At 59.4% G+C, this 17,934-nt stretch overlaps 2 protein-coding genes across 2 annotated transcripts; both read right to left on the reverse strand.

Annotated features, from left to right (window-relative positions):
* Positions 1–3,181: 3,181 nt before the first annotated feature.
* Positions 3,182–7,632, reverse strand: PTGIR (prostaglandin I2 receptor). The gene is made up of 2 exons (XM_026481994.3): positions 6,443–7,632; positions 3,182–5,448 (listed from the first exon to the last, which is right to left on the reverse strand). The coding sequence occupies exons 1-2, from the start codon at positions 7,208–7,210 to the stop codon at positions 5,062–5,064; spliced, it is 1,155 nt and encodes a 384-aa protein (XP_026337779.1). The 5' UTR covers positions 7,211–7,632; the 3' UTR covers positions 3,182–5,061.
* A 6,692-nt stretch (positions 7,633–14,324) lies between these two features.
* Positions 14,325–14,762, reverse strand: GNG8 (G protein subunit gamma 8). Its single transcript, XM_026481998.2, has 2 exons — positions 14,679–14,762; positions 14,325–14,453 (listed from the first exon to the last, which is right to left on the reverse strand). Exons 1-2 carry the CDS (start codon positions 14,760–14,762, stop codon positions 14,325–14,327), a joined length of 213 nt encoding a protein of 70 aa, XP_026337783.1.
* Positions 14,763–17,934: the final 3,172 nt, after the last annotated feature.

Below are 17,934 nucleotides of genomic sequence, written 5' to 3' on the forward strand. Positions count from 1 at the left end.
CTCAGGCAGATGACCCCGTGGGTAGAATGGACGTGCGGTAGCACTTGCCGGCAGGCGAGCTGAGGACCGAGTGAGCACACAGGAGCTAGGCCTGGGCTGCAGCGAGCGCTGGCCGCTCTGTACTGGAGCCTCGCCTCTCAGCTCTGCCTCCGTGTGGCTGAGGCCTGCCAGCCACCATTTGCGCCGCACGCTGTGAATCCAGACTAGGAAACTGAGGCCCAGAAGAGCGAAGAGACTACTCCAAGGTTATTGAGGCAAACCTCAAAAGCGGCAGGGCTGGGATTTGAACTAGAGCTGACCCCACGGTGTCCACGCTGTCAGGTTCCTGCCTTTAGAGTAAGTGGTCATTTTAAAACTGACGTCAGGCAGGCCAGGGCCAGAGCCCGAGCCCTGGGAAGGCTACGCTGAGTGTGGGGTCACAGCGCTGGGGTTGGACATGGGACGTGCCCTCTGAGCTGCCAGGACCCCTGAGGAAAATTCTAGAGAAAAACAAGTTTTGGTGACCCACAGAACTGGGCTCCGAGCCTGTGTGAGGACTCGGCTCTGGTGAGCCTGCGCTCCCTAACCCTCAAGGTCTACCTCTGGCACTTCCTCCTTGATGACCTTGGGGCGGTGAGTTCCGTCTCTGGGCCTCAGTTTACTAGTCTGCAAAATGGAGATGAGTAATGACCCTACAGGAGGAGGGTCATAAAAATACCCACTTCAGAGGGTTGTGCCAACCACGTTCTAGACCTGTCTCAGTTGGCACGTGGGCCACGGGGGGCGTGCGTGGGCATGAAGTAAGCATGGAGATCTGACAGTAAAGAACTAGGGGCCCGGGCAGGGAAAGTCTCCCGCACCACACTTCCTGGCAGCTCGGATCCCAAACGCCTCACGTTGCCGGCGCAGCTCTAGCTCCTATCATCAGTTTTCCCCCCTGGGCCCTATGTTTCGAAAGACTTTTACTCCTGGACAGGCTGCTTTATTAAATAATCATGACTTCTCTTTCCCATGCTTTATTAATCAAAGACACATAGACGGCACTCGGAGCTTCTAATGGACGTGGGGCAGGCCCTGAGGGAGCTGACTCCGGCCCAGAGCGGGATGCTGAGAGTGGGAATCATTTCCAGTTCCGGCTCTCGGGTCTGCTCGACCAGCTTGCACCTGTCCTTAGCGACCAACTAGCCAAGGGACACAGCGGGAGGTGCCCACCCAGGGTCCTCTCCCTTCCCTCCCACCCCCAGGGTAGTGGCCACTGGGACCGCTTCTAAGTGTCACTCCCCGTGTGACCAGCAGGTGGGGCAGGGACTACAGAAGGCCCCGGAGAGCTGTCACTCCTGGGGACCAGCCAGTGTGTGTGTGTGTGTGTGTGTGTGTGTGTGTGTGCCCGCACTTGAGTCCCATCTGTGGGCCAGGCCCAGTTCTAGAAAGTCCAAAAGGAATAAAATGAAATTCTAAGTGCACAAAGTCTCCTTCACTTCCTGACGCCCACTCCGCACTAGGCAGGCCCCCTCAGTTATGCTCTCAGCACGTATCCCAGCTCGCAAATTTGTATTTTTTTTCCTGCTTATTGGAATACTTAGTTCTGTAATTATTCAGTTGTCATCCAACTGGAATGTGGGTGAGAGAGGGCCAAGGCCGTGTCAGCCACTGCTATATCCCCAGCAGGCACAGAGCAGCCTGGCCCCCCCCCCCAAGCAGATTCCAGAGAATCTGTGGAGTTTATGAATGAGCAAGAGGCTGGGAGGCCAGAGTCAGAGCCATGAGCATGACAGAAGCACCTCTGTTTCCTGGGCTCACTTTCTTCCAATACTCAGGTCCCGCTCAGCCATCCCCTCCTCCAGGAAGCCCTCCCTGAAGTCCCCTTAGATTGCACCCCACCCCCCATCTCGCAGTTCTGCCCACTCTGAACTCTGAGCCCCAGGAGAGCAGGGCCAGAGCTGTCTCTGTCACTGCCGTGCCCCCCGCATCACAGTCCCAATAAGAGCCTGCTGAGTGAGTGAGCAAATGTCCGTGCCAGGGAAGTCTGCAGGGATGACTGTCATGGAGCCCAAAAGTGCCCAAAGTGCCTGAGATAGGAGTAAGTCTTCAAGGAGAAGGAATAGGGGTGCCTGGCTGGCTCAGTCGGTGATCTCGGGGTTGTGAGTTTGAGCCCCACATTGGGCATAGAAATGACCTAAAAATAAAATCTAAAGAAAAAATAGAAGAAGAAGTAGTTTAAGCGGGACCTGAAGGGGCAGGGTGCTTGTGACAAAGGGAGGAGGGAAAACGCTGTTCCAGGAAGGGTGAGCTCAATCAGAAAAGAGGCGGAAGCCAGACAGGTCACGCACAGGCTCTGGGAGAATCCTCAGTTGTGGGCTGGGGCTGAGCAGAGAGCAAGGGAGCTGGCCCTGGGCTCCAGCGGGTGCGAGCTTGGCGAGCATTGGCGAGCAGGGGAGGAACCGTTCAGACAGGACTCTGGAAGCTCGCAGAGAGGACACAAGGGCGGTCAGGGGGCCGGGACGCCAGCTAGGAGAGGAGTTTCCAAATCATCCTGGAGAGGCTGCATGTAGATAGATGGGGCGGGAAATGCTTGCTAACCCCTGACCTGGAAGACGGTGTACCCATCCAGGCCAGAGGCGGTGGGGGGTCTGCGACTACATGGTGGGATGCAGAGGGCGGATGGATTCTTGAGATGTTAGGCCTGGCAGGCAAAAGCCAGGAGAAAACCGGCTTCCCTGCTGAATCCTCACTTCCCCTTCATCCAAATCTGCAAAATGGGGTTGATAATAGCACCCAGCTCGGGCTTGGATGCTGTGGGTTCGAAGGCCCAGCCCTGCGCTGCTATAATTCAGGGAGCCCGAAGAGGCCAGAGACAGACTGACCCACTTTCCGGGACGCCACAAAGAGTGGAGGCGAGCGCCCCCTGGAGGTCTTGCCCGGACAGGGCGGCAGGCCCCTTTTCTCTGGCCTGGGGGGGTGGGGGCATTCCCCTCTGGGGCCCCTCCACCCACCCCATCTTTTCCGCTCCACCCTCCGGGGTGGGGGGTGGGGCCTCTGGGTCGGTCCCCAATGTGGCTGGGCCAGGTTTGGTGACAAAGGCTGGAGTGCACCTGATGTTTCTTGCCCTGTTTGGGTTTTTGTACAGGTCAACTTTTTTCATTACCAGTTCAACCAATATGTCACTCTGGCAAGACTCATAAACGTTTCTAAACACCCTCAATTTTTTTTTCAATGTTACATTTTTTTTTTTTTATTTTGGCAAAATACACATAACATTAGAATTAACCATTTGGACGTGTACAGCTCAGAGACATGTAGTACATTCCCGATGTTATGCAACCCCCAGCACTGTCGGGTTCCAGAACATTTGCATCACCCCAAAAGGAAACCCAGGCCCAATAAACCAGTCATCTTGACCAATTTTTAACTCTCCAGACACCCCCTTGTTCTTCCGTAATGTGATTTGAATCATAGTAGTGGAAAGACCAATGGAGCGAAATGTTGCTTTTTTCAGCCTCCATTTGCCCAGCTAGCCACAGACAACAACAGCAACAACAGGATTGCAGTAACATTTTTGTGGTATTTATTCCAGGCAGGCCCTGCGCTCAGCTGCTTATCAGAGGAAATCAGTTAATCCTCAGCACCACCCTTATAAACTGAATTCTAGATTACAATCGCCATTCTGCACCAAAGGAAGCCGAGGCGCAAAGAGGCAAAGCCAGTAGCCAAACAAGGGAGCTGGCTTCTGGAGACAGAAAGGTCAGCTTCCCCTCCCTCCCCTGCAAGACCGTGCTTCCTCCTCGCTGTGTGACCTGGGGCTGGTGATGACCCTCTCTGGACCTTGATTCCAGCTTCTGTGGAAACGCTCCAATGACAGCAGGCGGAGGACTCACCGATGGGAGGTGCTGTCATCTCTATGGAGGCCCATGCCTCCCTACTGGGCCTGTCCCCACATTCACATTTACCCTTTTAACCCTAGATCGAGTGCTTTCAACTCTGGAGCAACCATGAAGGGGAACTGGGTGGGGCTGGGGGGAGAAAAGGGCTTTCCCGGTTGCCCTAAACACCACTTCCTTTCCTGCCAGTTGGCTCCCTCCAGAGCACCCTTGCTCTTGGGCCTGTCTTGAGGGCAGGAGAAGCCTGAAGGCTGGAAATCACCCCAAGTGAGTCCAGGGCGGGGCAGGGACGGGTCTGCTGTCTCCAACACCTGCAGAGGCAGGGCCCACTCACTGTTGCACGAATGAATGAACTTTTTGTGAGGCCTGGGAGGACACAGGAGGTGACGGCGGGCTTTGTACGTGAGCACAGCTATTCATCCAGGGACAGGCTGTGTTCCCAGGGGGTCCCTGGGATCCGTAACTCCCATGCCTTTGTCCTCCAGCCCCTCCATCTCCCCCACACACACATCCGGGCCCCCACGGTCCACATCTTGCAGCCCACCAAGCCATGAGGATTCCCAGCCACGTGTCCGGCAATGCTACTTACAAGACAGCAGTCTCTCCTTCCTCCGGCCTCCCCCTTGGGGGGCGGGGGCTTCCGAGTCTGATGGGAAATCAGGAGTGAGGGGAGGCCGGGAGCCGGTCCAAGAATCCCTGGGTCCCAGGAGGCAGAGAGGGGCTGGCTTTTGGAGTGGCCGGGGGGAGGGCAGGGCTGTCCCCTGGGGGCTTGGGGTGGGCAGCCGAGCACCCTGAATGGGTGAGGGTCAGAGCCGGAACCCGAACCAGAGCAGACCTGAGCACACAGAAGCTTCTGGGAAACTTTTCTGCCTTCTAAATATTTAGATAGCGAGATGGATGGGCAAGCCAGGGCCAGACTGGGCCGGCCGGGCCCCTGGTTATTTTGAGAAGTGTTCTTTTTATGCTCCAGGATAAATGTTCCCTGTCTCCCTCCCTCTTCTCCCAGAGCCTGCCGGGGCCACCCTGGAGAAGGAGAAATAGGGAAATAGCAGCTGATCGTGCCCCCCTGCATTCGAGGGGTCAAGATTCCGGCAGGCAAGGACTCCGGGGGCTCATCTCCGCTCGTCCGCGGGCAGCCATGCCCTGATTGTCGCGCTCCCGCTCCCAGAAGACAGAGCAGGAGGTCACGGGCGGGCAGCCGGTGTCAGCACAGGGAGCAGGCGGCTGCGGACCCCATTTTCGATGATGTTCCCACGGTGCTGCCGGACTGCTGCGCCTGGGGCGAGGGTGCCCCCTGCCCCTCGCCCCAGGCTGACAAAGGTACCCAGTTCCCCTCCTTCCCCCCGAGGGCAGCGGGAGCCCTCGAGTCCTTCCTCCCTGAGGTGGGCCGGGAGAGGGGTGTCTGCGAGTCGCCGTGAGTAGGCCTGGGACCCAGGCAGCAGAGCCAAAGCCTGAGCCTCTGGAAGACAGCCTTGCGGAAAAGGATGAAGACCCAGGGGTCCAGGATGGGGTTGAAGGCATTGAAGCGGAAGGCAAGGAGGTCCCCCATCTCACTGCTGTCCGGGGCGACGGCCTGCGTGAAGCCTCGGATCTGGGGGCAAAGCAAGGGCGTCAGGGAGCACCCGGGAATCCCGCGCCCCACCCACGCTCCCCTCCTTCCACGCGCTTACTGGCAGGAATGAGGGAGGGCTGCCCCTCAGCAGGGGAAGGAAATAAGATAAGGTGAAAAGTAAGTGAGAGATACATCCGGGGAGCAGAGGGGAGAAAGCCCCAGGAAACCACCCGCCCAGAGGGACGACCCAAGGTCGTGCGGGTGAGTCCTGGGGCCACGGCTGTGCGTCTCTCCACGTCTCCAGCCTGTGAGTCATCCGTAATCCCCCCAAAGCTTTGACGACCAGCCTTTGCATTTTTACAGAAAGAGAAGCTGAGGGCCGGAGTACAGGGTGGGGGGTGGGCGATGACGGGGGGTGGGGGGCTGCCCCGCTCCGATTCCTGGGAGGCAGGCAGGAGCTCTGCCCGAAAGGGGCAAAGCCTGGAGAGTCCCTGGCAGAGGTGGGGGATGGCGGGATGGGGGGTGGGGCTGGGTTAGGGGCTGCGGGGAATCAGACTCTGGAATCGGACCAGCCTGGGGTCCAGACCTGGCTCTGTGTGACTGTGGCCAAGCCACATAGTGACCAGACAAGAACTTGGTTCCATTCCTTGCAAGTGCTTGTGGAATGGGTGCCTAAGGTCGTTTGAAGAGGATGGGAGAGAGAATTTGTAAACCGCAGAGCACAGGGCAAAATGAGGGCTCAATGACTGGTGGATCTTGCTACCATTACGGGGGGGGGGGGGGGGGGCTTGGGGTGTGTTTGAGGGGGTGCCAGAGATACGAAAGGGGGGAGCCAAGCAGTCAGGAGGAGTCAAATGGGGCAGAAGCAAATGGGGAGAGCCCTCTCCAGAAAGTTGAGAGTTGTTGGACCGCACCCCAAGCCTCTGACCTCTCGGGACCCCCGTGTCCCCATCTGAGACCCAGGCAGCCCCGCTGGAGGACGGAGCTGGGTGCTGCCCCCCCGCCCCCCGCCCCAGCTGCAGAGGGGACTCACCGTGAGGGGCAGGGAGCACACGGCCATGATGCCCGTCATGAGGGCCAGCAGAATCAGGTGGTCCAGCTCGTCCTCGCGGGCCCGGGGGCGGGGGGCCAGGGAGCCGTGCTGGCCCCTCTGCTGGCGGTACATGCGGCAGAGGCTCAGGGTGACGGAGCTGTTGCACAGGACGATGGCGGCCACCAGCAGGGCCACGAGGCTGGCGTAGGCCAGCGAGAAGGCGCAGCCGCCGGGCTCCGCGGAGCGCATGCGGATGAAGCACCAGCTGCCCGGGCAGTACTGCTCGTGTTGGCCCAGGCCCAGCAGGGGCAGCGAGCAGAAGAGGGTGCAGAAGGCGTAGATGGCGGGCAGGGCCAGGCGGGCGCAGCGTGGCCCGTCCAGCTGGGCGTAGAGGTAGGGGTGGCTGAGCGCCAGGCAGCGCTCCACGGCCATGGCAAAGAGGATGAGCGTGGAGGCCAGGCCGAAGAAGGTCATGGCGAAGGCGAAGGCGTCGCACAAGGCGGGGCGGCCCCGGGCCAGGCCCAGCAGCGAGCTGTTGCGGGCGTAGGCCACGAACACGGCCGGGCTCAGGAAGCAAGTGCCCAGCAGGTCGGTGACCGCCAGCCCGGTGACCAGCACGGCGAAGGCCGAGGGGCGTGACCGCCGCCGCGCCCCCAAGATGCCCAGTGCCAGCCCGTTGCCCACCACGCCCGCCACGAACATCAGGGTGCTGGTGGCCGGGCCTACGGAGTCCCGCACGTAGGTGAGGTTCCTGCAGGAGTCGGCCATCCCCCTGCCTCCCGGTGCGGCGTGGACTAGAGGGGTCCCCAGGGGCAGGTGGGGGTGGGGGTGAGGAGGAGCCGGGGCGGCCCCTGAGGCCCACTCAGATGCCCACCGCCCTCCCCATGGGCCACCCCCAGTTCTTGTATGTGCGGCTAGCTGTCCGTCTGTCTGCCTCTCCTCTCTCCCCCTCTCTCTTTCGTCCTTCCCTCTCCCTAGTTCTGTCCTTCTCCCCCCTTGCCCACCCCGTGTCCCCGTCTGCCTCTCCCTCTCTCGCCCCAGCAGCCCTCTACCGCCTCCTCACCGCACCTCTGCCTTCTCTCTCAGTCCCCTTCTCTGTGCCCTGCTCTCCCGTCTGCTGGCTGTACCGGTCTCTGGTCTCTGCGAGTCAGCTTCTCCCTACTTCCCTCCCTCCTCCCTCCTCCCTTCTCATCTAGCCTGCTCGCCCCGGCTTTTTCATTTCCTCCCGCTGCCCCGCCTTCCCTCCCCTGCCTGTTCCAGAGGCCCCCCCCTCCCTCCCCCCTTGCCTGGCCAGCTCCCTCCAACTCCCCTGCCCAGTGCAGCCCAGTCCGCCTTCTGCCTCCCCTCCCTGCTTCCTCTGGTGGTCCCATCCCTGAGCCACCTGCGCTTCCCCACGCATAGGTCTGTCCCCTTCTCCCTTCCCCAGCGTCTCCCAGTGGCCCTGCATGGGGATCACTGAGTCATCGCACCCTGCAGCACACCAGGACAAGACTTGAGGGGCACAGCTGACCAGTCCGAGAGGCTGTCTGGGGGTGGCCTCTGGGATCTATTCTGGGCTTCAGGCCCCGGGGTTAGGACATTGCCCAGGGATTGAGAAACGACCAGGAAATTCCTCCCTGATGTAGTATTTTTCAGGCACTACTGAGATTTCTGTTCCCCCCGGACACAATTCACTCCTTCCAGAAGGCTGGGGAAGGAGGTGGCCCGGCTAGAGAAAGAATGCCAGTCCCTGGAGCCTATCCCCGGGCGGAAGCCCATCCACCCAGCAGAGTCTTGGGAAGAGGGATTCCAGGGAGGAGGGCCTTGGTGTCTAGCAGTCTGTCAGGGACAGACCCCAGGACTTCCAAGAGCATCAAAGGGGAGTGCCCTCCCACCCTCTTGCTTCTCGCTCCAGCAATCCCAGGCCCCAGGCCAAGCTCCGGAGACCTTGACTTCCAGGAATAGTATTTTGGCCCCAGACCGAGTTCAGGACTCCAAGATCACTGTCACATCCATCTCTCCCGCACCTCCCCAAACACACCCCCAGCCACTCTCGGCCCCTGTGCTCAGCCCACATGTCCCAGCTGCCCACAGAGCGTCACCAGCCCAGGTCCCACTGAGTCCATGGCTTCCCATGCAGCCTCCCCACCCAGAAGGGCCAGAGCCCCTCTCAGACACCCCTTATTTTTGAGAGAGGCAGTTTAAGTGCAGAGATTCCAAACTCTGCAGCTCACTCATTTGACTCGAGCTCCTGTCCCCATCCCACCACCTCTTTGTGGTGTGATGACCTGGGTGAGAACGAGAAGCCAGTGGGCCTCAGTTTCCTCATCTGTACAAGGGGGTAACCCCAGCTTCATGGGCCAGGCAGCCAACCATGGCCAGTGGCCCGTACCAGAGCCCTCTTTGTAACAAGGAGAGCACGTGCACACATGTATCATGTCTGAGGCCAGGAGGGATGCTCCCGATCCCAAGGGCTGGACGTTGGGGAGCTGCAGACTTCCCCTCTCTGTACCCAGGCCCCTCGGTGACCACAGCTGCCTCACCCCTTTCCCCCTCTCCCTATCACCCCTGCGCAGCCGGCATCCCCAGCTTCCGGCCTCAGCTCCAGCCATACCGGGGGCTCAGAGAGGTGCCTGGGCGCATGGGCCTCCGGCCTCCCGGCTCTGCGGTTCCCCCCACCGCCCTGTGCTCTGCAATACCCAGGCAGACCAGAGGGAACGCAGGAAGTTATATCATATTAATGAGGGATGATGCCTGGCGGGTTTACGTCCTGTGGCAACATCAGGGGAGTTGGGGGGCGGGGCGGGGTAGCTCTGGTTCCTGGAGCCTCCCTCCCCCTGGCTTCCTGTCCCCACCAGGGACCACTGAGCATTCAGGAAGTCCGCTCTGCTACCAGACCCAGTGTGGCCTCACGCACCCTTCCCCCGTCCAGGCCCCAGTTTACCCACCTGTGCCCCTGGGGGCCGGGAGCCCTTGCAACCCTGGCATCCCGTTGTATGCTCCAGGGCAGGTGGGGGTGGCAGCGACTCTAACGAGTGGTCCCTGGGGCTGGTGTCAGCGCTGGACCCCCTCCGCTCACTTTCTGGGTACCCTGGCATCCTGCCCAGCTGTGGCCACGTCCATAGCAAGGGCCACAAAGGGTTCCTCTTCCCTCAGGTGCCTTGGGATGAGAGGTCACCCCTGCTGGGCTATGAGTGGGCGGCTTCCAGGGCTGGGGGTGGGGGAACTGTGGGAAGAAACAGCTCAGGGAGGGTGAATCAGCCTCCCTCCTCTCCCACGGCTTGAACAGGACTCAGACATCCCCAGAAGGACCGTGGACAGGGGCAGAGGAGGGAGGACAGCCCAGAGACAACTGGGAATGGCCAGCACAGTGCCTGGGAGGGGAGGGAGACGGGCACCCAGGAAGGGGTGCGCAAGGGGCTGTGGTGGACACGTGAACGTCAGGCGTGATATTAGTGGGGCCTGTGTAACTGAAGTGAGCATTTAAAAAAATTTTATTTATTTATTTATTTATTTATTTATTTATTTATCCTAGGCAGGGGGGAGGAGCAGAGGGGGAGGGACAAGCAGACTCCCCACTGAGTGTGGAGCCTGACATGGGGCTCGATCCCACGACCCCCCAGATCGTGACCTGAGCCGAAACCAAGAGGCAGACGCCCAACCTCCTGAGCCCCCCAGGCGCCCCCTAAGTGAGCATCTTAGCAGCGTGAGTGTGTGTGCTCGTGTGCAGCGGGTGGGCATGGTTTTCTCGACAGCCTATTTGTACATCTGTGTCCTTTCCTGCATCTCGTGGTGGGTCTGTGCCTGTGTGTTTATTGTGGGCCCATGTGCTTCTCTATGGCCACGTCTCCCTGTGTGTGTGTGTGTGTGTGTGTGTGTGTGTGTGTGTGTGTGTGTGTGTTTGCTTGCGGAGGGGCTGCCTGGCGCAGGGGGAACAGAATGGCTTTGGAAGTGCCCCTCCACCCCTCACCCATAGCTTGCTGTGTGACCCTGGAGAATGACTTCCCCTAGCTCAGCCTTGTGCCTGTTGGGGTGTGGTGTGAAGAGTAGAGACACCCCTGCCTGCCTCCAGGAAGCCCTCACCAGCTGCCGGCGTGGTTATTATTCCTTCAGCAAACTCTCACCCACTTACTGTGTGCCGAGGGCGGGGGACGCAGAGAGACTCGGAGGGCCCCCCCGATGGAGGCACGGTCCCGCGTGGCGAGGAAGGTCAGAGCGGGAGCCTGGGCAGGCGGACAGGTCCTCCGCTGAGTCATGCGCAGGGCTGGGGCTCTCCCACGCCCGCTTGCTGGCCCGTCCTTCCACTGCCTGCCCAGGCCTGCATCGGGACCGGCCCCTGAGCTAAGACCCTGCTTGCCCAGGGCCTGACCTGCTCCTGACCCTGCCCTGGGAAGAGCTTGGCCCCAGCTTGTACCCCTGTCCATACACACACACACACATACACGCGCGCGCGCGCATGCGCACACACACACGAATGAGCACACGCGTGCACGCACACCCCATCAGCTGCTCACACCTGCCAAGCCTACCTGTCCACCTGTGCCCTCCCGCTGCTGCGAGAAGTTGCTGGTGTACATCCTGACCTGTCCCTCATTGGCAGGTCCCAACAACCTCAGTCAGAGGCCATTTGTCTCTCCCCACCACCCTTTCCTACACCCCAAATGGGCCCTTGCCTCCCTGCCAGCCTCTGCTTCTGGTCCCTACGCCATAGGGCTCTACTCCTACCATCCCTGCCCTGCCTTTGCCTGGGCCTGGACCCCTCCCCTGGGATACCCCCCTTCTGTCCTTCAAGCCCCCCCAACACCTCCAGCCCCTCCTGAACCCTCATCCATCGGCGCCCACTCCAACCTCAAGCCCCAACTGGCCAGGTGATGTCACTTCCCTGTGCCTGATCCCATGTCTATAAAATGGGATGAACAGAGTCCTTTGGGGGGTTATCTGAGAATTAAGTGAGGTGGGGCTTCAGAAACAGGACTCCAACAAGTGATGGTTATAGCTGTGGCTCGGGGCCACCCCTCCCCCAGCCCCCCTCAGCAGAGCCAAGCACCGCTCAGAGCCTGTGCTGTGAAAAGGGCCCACAGTCTGGGAGGGGCGGCCTAGGGCCCCTCAGGGTCTGGGGTGAAGTGGGAGGGGACTGCTAGCAGCCAGCACTTCCCCAGGCGGTCCTCGCTCTACCTCTTGGCCTAGCTCCGACCCCAGAGCTGACCTCACAGCTGAGGCTGGCCGGAAAAAGAGCATCTGGTACCCAGAAGCTGATACTACAGTCATAGCCGCTAACAAGATTACCCAGGTTTGCTTGCGTGAATGCTGGTCACCCAGGACCTGCCCTGTCTAGCTCATCTAGCACCCGCACCCCTCCCCCCACCTCCCTCCCACACCTCCTCCAGGTAGACCTCCTTCCTGCCCGCCCTCCTTCCCCACACTGGCTCAGCCAGCCGCCTTGCTTCTCCTGACTTCCATTCCCCAAGAATGTGAAGGAGGAAGGATCCACACTACAAAGCCCCGAGATTTCAGGGCTAAAAGGGTCTAAATCACAGCAGTTGAGGCTCAAGAAATCCTTACACTCCTGAAGTGCAGAGCTCTGGATCCTAGCCGGACAAAGGAACAGGATTGTGGCCTCACAGGGTAGAAAGACTCCAGAATTCCAGCCCTCTGAGGTCTTGCGATTCTAGATTCCTCTGCATTTCAGGTTCTAAGATGCGAGGATGCTGGGTTTGAGAAATTCCAGAATCCTCTGGCAACTTCGTTCCCAGCATCCCTCCTCCCCAGCACCGCCCCCCCCCCCAGCTCATCCTTGGCTCTCTCTGTCCCCGGTGTCCCCCGGGGCTCCCATAGACATGATGCAACTAGTCTGGAGCCAACCGAGAGGGGTGGGAGGCAGGAGGGAGATGTAATTACAGCTGCTCCGGCCTCAACCCTACAGGAAGCTCAGAGTTGGGGCCCAGGGGACCCTAATCCAATGTGAATAATGGAGCACTCGCCAGAAACACACACGGCCCAGTGAGCCGGCTCCATCCAGATCCAGGGGTCCAGCCCCCATTAGTCCCAAGCTGGGGAGCACAGGTGTTAGTCTGGAGAAAAGAGGAAGTGGGGGTGAGGAGATGGGAGGGGGTCTCTAACTCGGTGACCCTCCAGCCAACCTGGTAAAATGATTGACCAAACTCACAGCTCACCCAATCTGCATCTCATTTTCTTTTAAGATTTTTTATGTATAGGGGCGCCTGGGTGGCACAGCGGTTAAGCGTTTGCCTTCGATTCAGGGCGTGATCCTGGTGTTATGGGATCGAGCCCCACATCAGGCTCCTCCGCTATAAGCCTGCTTCTTCCTCTCCCACTCCCCCTGCTTGTGTTCCCTCTCTCGCTGGCTGTCTCTCTCTGTCAAATAAATAAATAAAATCTTTAAAAAAAAAAGATTTTTTATGTATATATTTGACAGAGAGCAAGAGAGAGCACAAGCAGGGGGAGCAGCAGGCAGAGGGAGAAGCAGGCTCCCTGCTGAGCAGAAAGCCCAATGTGGGACTCGATCCCAGGACCCCCGGATCATGACCCAAGCTGAAGGCAGATGCCCAACCGACTGAGCCACCCAGGTGCCCCTGTATCTCATTTTCAACAGACATTCAAGGCATGGCACGTTCCACTGTTGAGAAGCCCCTGACTCAGGCCCCATGAGGAATAACACCTGGCACTCAGCCTTCTTAAGCAGGAGACATTAGGGCATGGTGGAGACTTTGGTGAGCTGGGAAGCCCGGGTCCCACCTCCTAGCCTATGGTCACCCTGAGGGGTATACGGGTCTGAGGTCACCGGAATTTGGGAGAAGCTAGAAATAAGGACTTTTAAGTGAAGGACTCCTATTTTTCAATTTGGCAACCAAGTCAAGAACATTTTTAAACATTATGTAGGCCAAAAGTAGAGAACCAAAAATAAATGAATAAATAAAAGACAAAATAAAATAAATAGAACTACAGGCTATAAATGTCCTGTGGGCCACCCCTGCGTGAAGTGGAAAACACAGGGCAGGAACCAGAGCTGTCACAGTCACCCCTGTGTCCCCAGAACAAAGAAATAACTGTTGAAGGAAAGACTGGTACATTAATTTGTCTCCTCTCCCTCTAGCCATGTTTCTCTCTCCTCCTGGTCCCCAGGTTTTATTACCACCCTGTCCCAGCTCAGATGTCCCCTCTTCCAGGAAGCCCTCCTTGACGCTTCAGCTGAGTCAAGCACTCCCTCTGAGCTCCCCCCACCCCCTCCCTGTCCACTCTGGGTCATCATTATCTGGGGATAGGTCTGTCTCTCCCACTGGATTCTGAGCCCCAAGAGGGCAAGGCCAGGGCTGCTGGTCACAGAGCAGGTACCGGAGGAAAGAATGAACAGCAAACAGAGATCAGTGCTAAAGACAGAGGTAATCCTGTGGCAGGGGGTGGAGTCATTCAGGGGGTGAGAAAGGTGGGATGGGCACAGAGGCCACTCAAGAGGTTCTGGGGTTCAGCGCTGGAGGCCACAGTCTTCACCCCATTACCTCTTAGCTGTGTGACTTGGGGAGTAAGGGACCTCCTTTGGCTCAGTTTCCTCATCTGCAAAATGGATACTATACAAGCAGCCAGCTGCCTTCCGGGGCTATCGGGATGATTAAATAATTTCAGGGTCGTGGAGTGCTCAGTGGAGGCCCTAGCCCAGAGTGCTCATTTCCTCCAGCACAAGCCTCTGCATCCGCACACCACGCCCCCCACACTCCCCAACACACTCCACACACACTCAGAAGGGAGGAGAAGGGACAGAGATTCCCCCAGGACGGCCCCAAGCTCTGGGCGTGCCTCAGTTCCCCCACAAGCACAGGTACCACCACAGTCACCATGTTTATTGGATCCATACTTTGGCAGGGGAGGGGTAAGCTGTCGGGACGACTCAGAGCAGGACGCAAAAGAGGCGCTTGTCGCGGAAGGGGTTCTCTGCGGCGGGTACTGGCGTCACCAGCGGGTCATCTTTGGCGTGCGTCTCGCAGAAGGCCAGGAGCTCGGCCGCCGCCTGCGACACCTGCGGGCGCCCGCGGGATGTCTGTCCTCCGCCCAAGGCCCCGCCTCCTGCCCGGGCCCGCCCCCAGCCTCCCCCCTGCCCTTCTGGCCACGCCCCCTGTCCGAGCCCCTCCCCCGGGTCCAGCCCAGTTCCGAAGGGAATCTTCCCACGGGCACCACCCCCAACAGCGCCCGGTCCAGACCCCAGCCCCGGAGCCCCCGCCTTCCTCCCACCCCCACCCCGCACCTTCAAGCGGTCGATGTTCACCTCCAGCTTCAGCTGTTCCACGGTCTTGCGGGCCTCCGCGATCTTGGCCATGTTGTTGGACATGGCTGAGGGCGGGCAAGACTTTAAAAGCCAGGAGGGAGTGGGGGACTGAGAGGGTTAGGCTAGGGCAAGTCTGGGTCCCCAGGTAAGGGTGGCAGCGGTAGTGGGACCCGGATATAGGGTTGTGGATGGAAGAGCGTACGAATGGGGTGCCCAGAGGTGGAGAAAGGGACAGGAAAACAGAGAAAAAGGAGGAATCAAGAGACGTACAGATGGGGGACCAAGAGTCAGGCCAAAGGAGGGACCAAAGAACAGGGAGGAGAGGTGTAAGGAGAGATGGTGGAGGGGCACATAAGATGGGGTACCTAGAGTCAGGTGGAGGGAAGGACAAAGAGGGGAGAGGGAAGGCAGGAGGGAGGCACAGATGCAAGGCCGTCAGGCAGGTGGAGGGAGGGACCGAAGAACAGGGCCACAGGTGCAGGATCAAGAGCCAGGTGTCCTCAGCCCCCAGGGATAGAGCAGGAGCCAGGAGGGGGGCCCTCCCCAGGCCAATTACCGGTGGCTCCGGGGAGAACAAGGAATTAAGATCGCGGCGGGAAAGGCTCAGAGGGGGCCTCATTAGGGCCTTGGCAGCAGCTGCCCCCTCCGGCCCCCTTGGGGAGCTCCCCTACCCCAGCCCTGGCCACCTCAAAGGCTCCTCTGCTCATTAGCAGCCAGAGAGAGGGCTGGGGGTGGGGGTAGCCCAGGCATGGCTGGGAGAGGAGCAGAGAGGATGGAGGGACAAATGGAGGGGCAGAGGGAGTGACAAAGTGACAGAGGGAAAGACTGAGGCCCTGAAGAAATAAAGAGACTGGGGTTCGGGAGAGAGAGATGCAGGGATGAAGCAACGGAAGGAGTAGAGGGAGGGGAGGACAGATAGAGGGGTAAAGAAAGGGACAGAGTGATCCAGGGGGACAGAGGCACAGAGGGGACAAAGGGACAGAGCGGGGACAAGGAAGGGGAGGTGGAAGGCCCGGGAGGGATGGAGTGAGTGGGTGGGTAGGAAAGGAGGGAGAGAGAGGGACAAATGGAGGAGCAGAGAGAGGCACAGGGGGGATAAAGGGAGAGAGGAGAGAAGGGACAGGGAGACAGAGAGGGAGCCATTGGAGGGGCTGGGGGAGAGACAGGCTGATGCAGACGCAGAAGTAGGAAGTCATTCATTCGCTCACTCATTCATTCATTCCCAGGTGGACCGGCTGTGGCTGACATCGGGCAGAGGGATTAGCAGTGGGATGGAGACCCGAGCCTCCTACCTGTTGCTGCTCCCGGGCCAGGATGGCAGGCAGGTGGCGGGAGGCTGGAAGACTGCGTCTGGGTCCCCCCCCCCAGTCCCGCCCCGCCCCCTCCCCCGGGGCGCAGCCCCTGAGGGCCCGCCTCCTTCTGCTGCCACCGCCACCTCCCCTGCACCCTGGCCACCTTGAATCTGTCTCTGTGGGTCCCCTCTCTATGTCCATCCTCTTCTTTGTCTTTCTGTTTCTGTGTCTCTGTCGCTCCTGTTCTCTGTGTCTCTTGTTCTCCCCTTTTCTCTCTCCCAGTCCCCCTCTCAGTTTCTGCCTCTGCCTGTCTCTGTCTTTCTGGTACACACACACACACACACACACACACACACACACACGTGCGCTCACAGGAATAGACAGTCTCTCCCGGCGTGCCCCACACCCTGCACTTACACGAATCTCTCCTCTGAGTCCCACACAGCCTGTCACTCCATCACACGTGCTCTCCCACCCTGTCATGCCTGCCCCCTGTGTCACCCCACCCCAGCCCCTCACACAGGTGCACACTACCTCACTGTCTCACGACTGACCCGTGCTCCACACACAGGGTCCTACAGTGCCACAGCCACGGGGCCCCTCAAAATGCCACACCGGTCCCTCGCAATCTCTCAGAGTGTGGCACATGCCACCTCGCACAAGCACAGACATCCTATCTCAGAGTGTCCCATGTGCAGTTTCACCCAGTGTCACATGCAATCTCTCAAGACGTCCGTCACACACATTCGCGTGCAGCTGAAACTTCTGTCTCGCACCCAACAGCAACCTCATCCACACTTAGTCAGGGTCTCACACTGTGACATGGAATTCCTCACACGACAACTTTGTTGAGCACTGTCACGCAATATTCCATGGTGTTACACGGAGACACACAGTCACACATCCAGTGACCCCCACATATAGTCGTGCTCACTCTTGCAGTCTCCCGGTGTCACACGCAATCTTACACAGTCCCTTACAGAGTGTCCCCCCCACACACTGGTATGCACGCAAGCTCCTGGGGAGCCTCACGCAGTCCACGTCACACACAGCCGTCCCCGCCCTCACCCCTCAGTCCCGTGTTGCACACACACTTACGGGCACAAGATCTCACTCATCTTCTCATCTCCGAGTGTCCCGCACAGTGACATACGCCCTCACATGCTGTCACAACACTGTGACAGTCTCTCACTATCCCACACGATCTGTATCACACACAGTCACACAGTTTCTCACAGTTCGTCGGTGTGGCTGACATATACTGTCACACTCACATGGTCCCGCTGTCACCCCCATTCCCCCGGGGTCTGTCACACTGCCTTCTCACGCCACCTCTGGTTGTGTCCCACTCATCTGGTCTCACCCTCTGTCACACATCGTCTGCCGTGTGACACACACAGCTCTTGTGTCCTCCCCATGTTGCACACTGTGCCCCACAACCCTTCGCTCTCACATAGTCTCTTGATGTCACAACCAGTCCCCCGAATAGTGTCTCAGGCACATCCAACCTCACGGGGTCCCATCTCTCCCATCTCACAGATGCAGTCACACACGACTTCTCGGTGTAACACATGGTTGCACAGTCATACCTGTGTCTGGTGGTCACAAAATCTCACAGCCACACACCAACCTCTGGCGTCACGCACTATCGCACGGTAGTACACACTCACACAGTCTCTTGGCGTCACACGCCATTCCCTGGTGTCAGGGGCACGCACGGTGTCTCTCCTGCCCTCAGCACACCCTTGCGTCGCCCACACTCAGCCCTCGGGCCTCTCGCAACGGCCCCCTGATGGCCACACGGGGGCGCCCGCAGCCCACCGACGCCGAAGCTGTAGGCGGTGGTGGACATTCGGAGGGCGGGGCGCCCGCGCTGACGGGCGGGGCATGCAGACCCGGCGCGGAGACCCGGGTGGAGGGGGCTGGAGGCCAGAGGGAGAGAA

Source organism: Ursus arctos, unplaced genomic scaffold, assembly GCF_023065955.2.
Source record: "Ursus arctos isolate Adak ecotype North America unplaced genomic scaffold, UrsArc2.0 scaffold_19, whole genome shotgun sequence".
NCBI lineage: Eukaryota > Metazoa > Chordata > Mammalia > Carnivora > Ursidae > Ursus > Ursus arctos.

What these genes read in the sequence shown, in the direction of transcription:
- PTGIR (XM_026481994.3), bottom strand. Translation starts at nt 7,210, where the DNA reads ATGGCCGACTCCTGCAGGAACCTCACCTACGTGCGGGACTCCGTAGGC. An exon ending in TGTGCTCCCTGCCCCTCACG is followed by an intron (nt 5,449 to 6,442) that starts GTGAGTCCCCTC and finishes CTTTGCCCCCAG; the next exon opens with ATCCGAGGCTTCACGCAGGC.
- GNG8 (XM_026481998.2), bottom strand. Translation starts at nt 14,762, where the DNA reads ATGTCCAACAACATGGCCAAGATCGCGGAGGCCCGCAAGACCGTGGAA. An exon ending in TGAACATCGACCGCTTGAAG is followed by an intron (nt 14,454 to 14,678) that starts GTGCGGGGTGGG and finishes GGGCGCCCGCAG; the next exon opens with GTGTCGCAGGCGGCGGCCGA.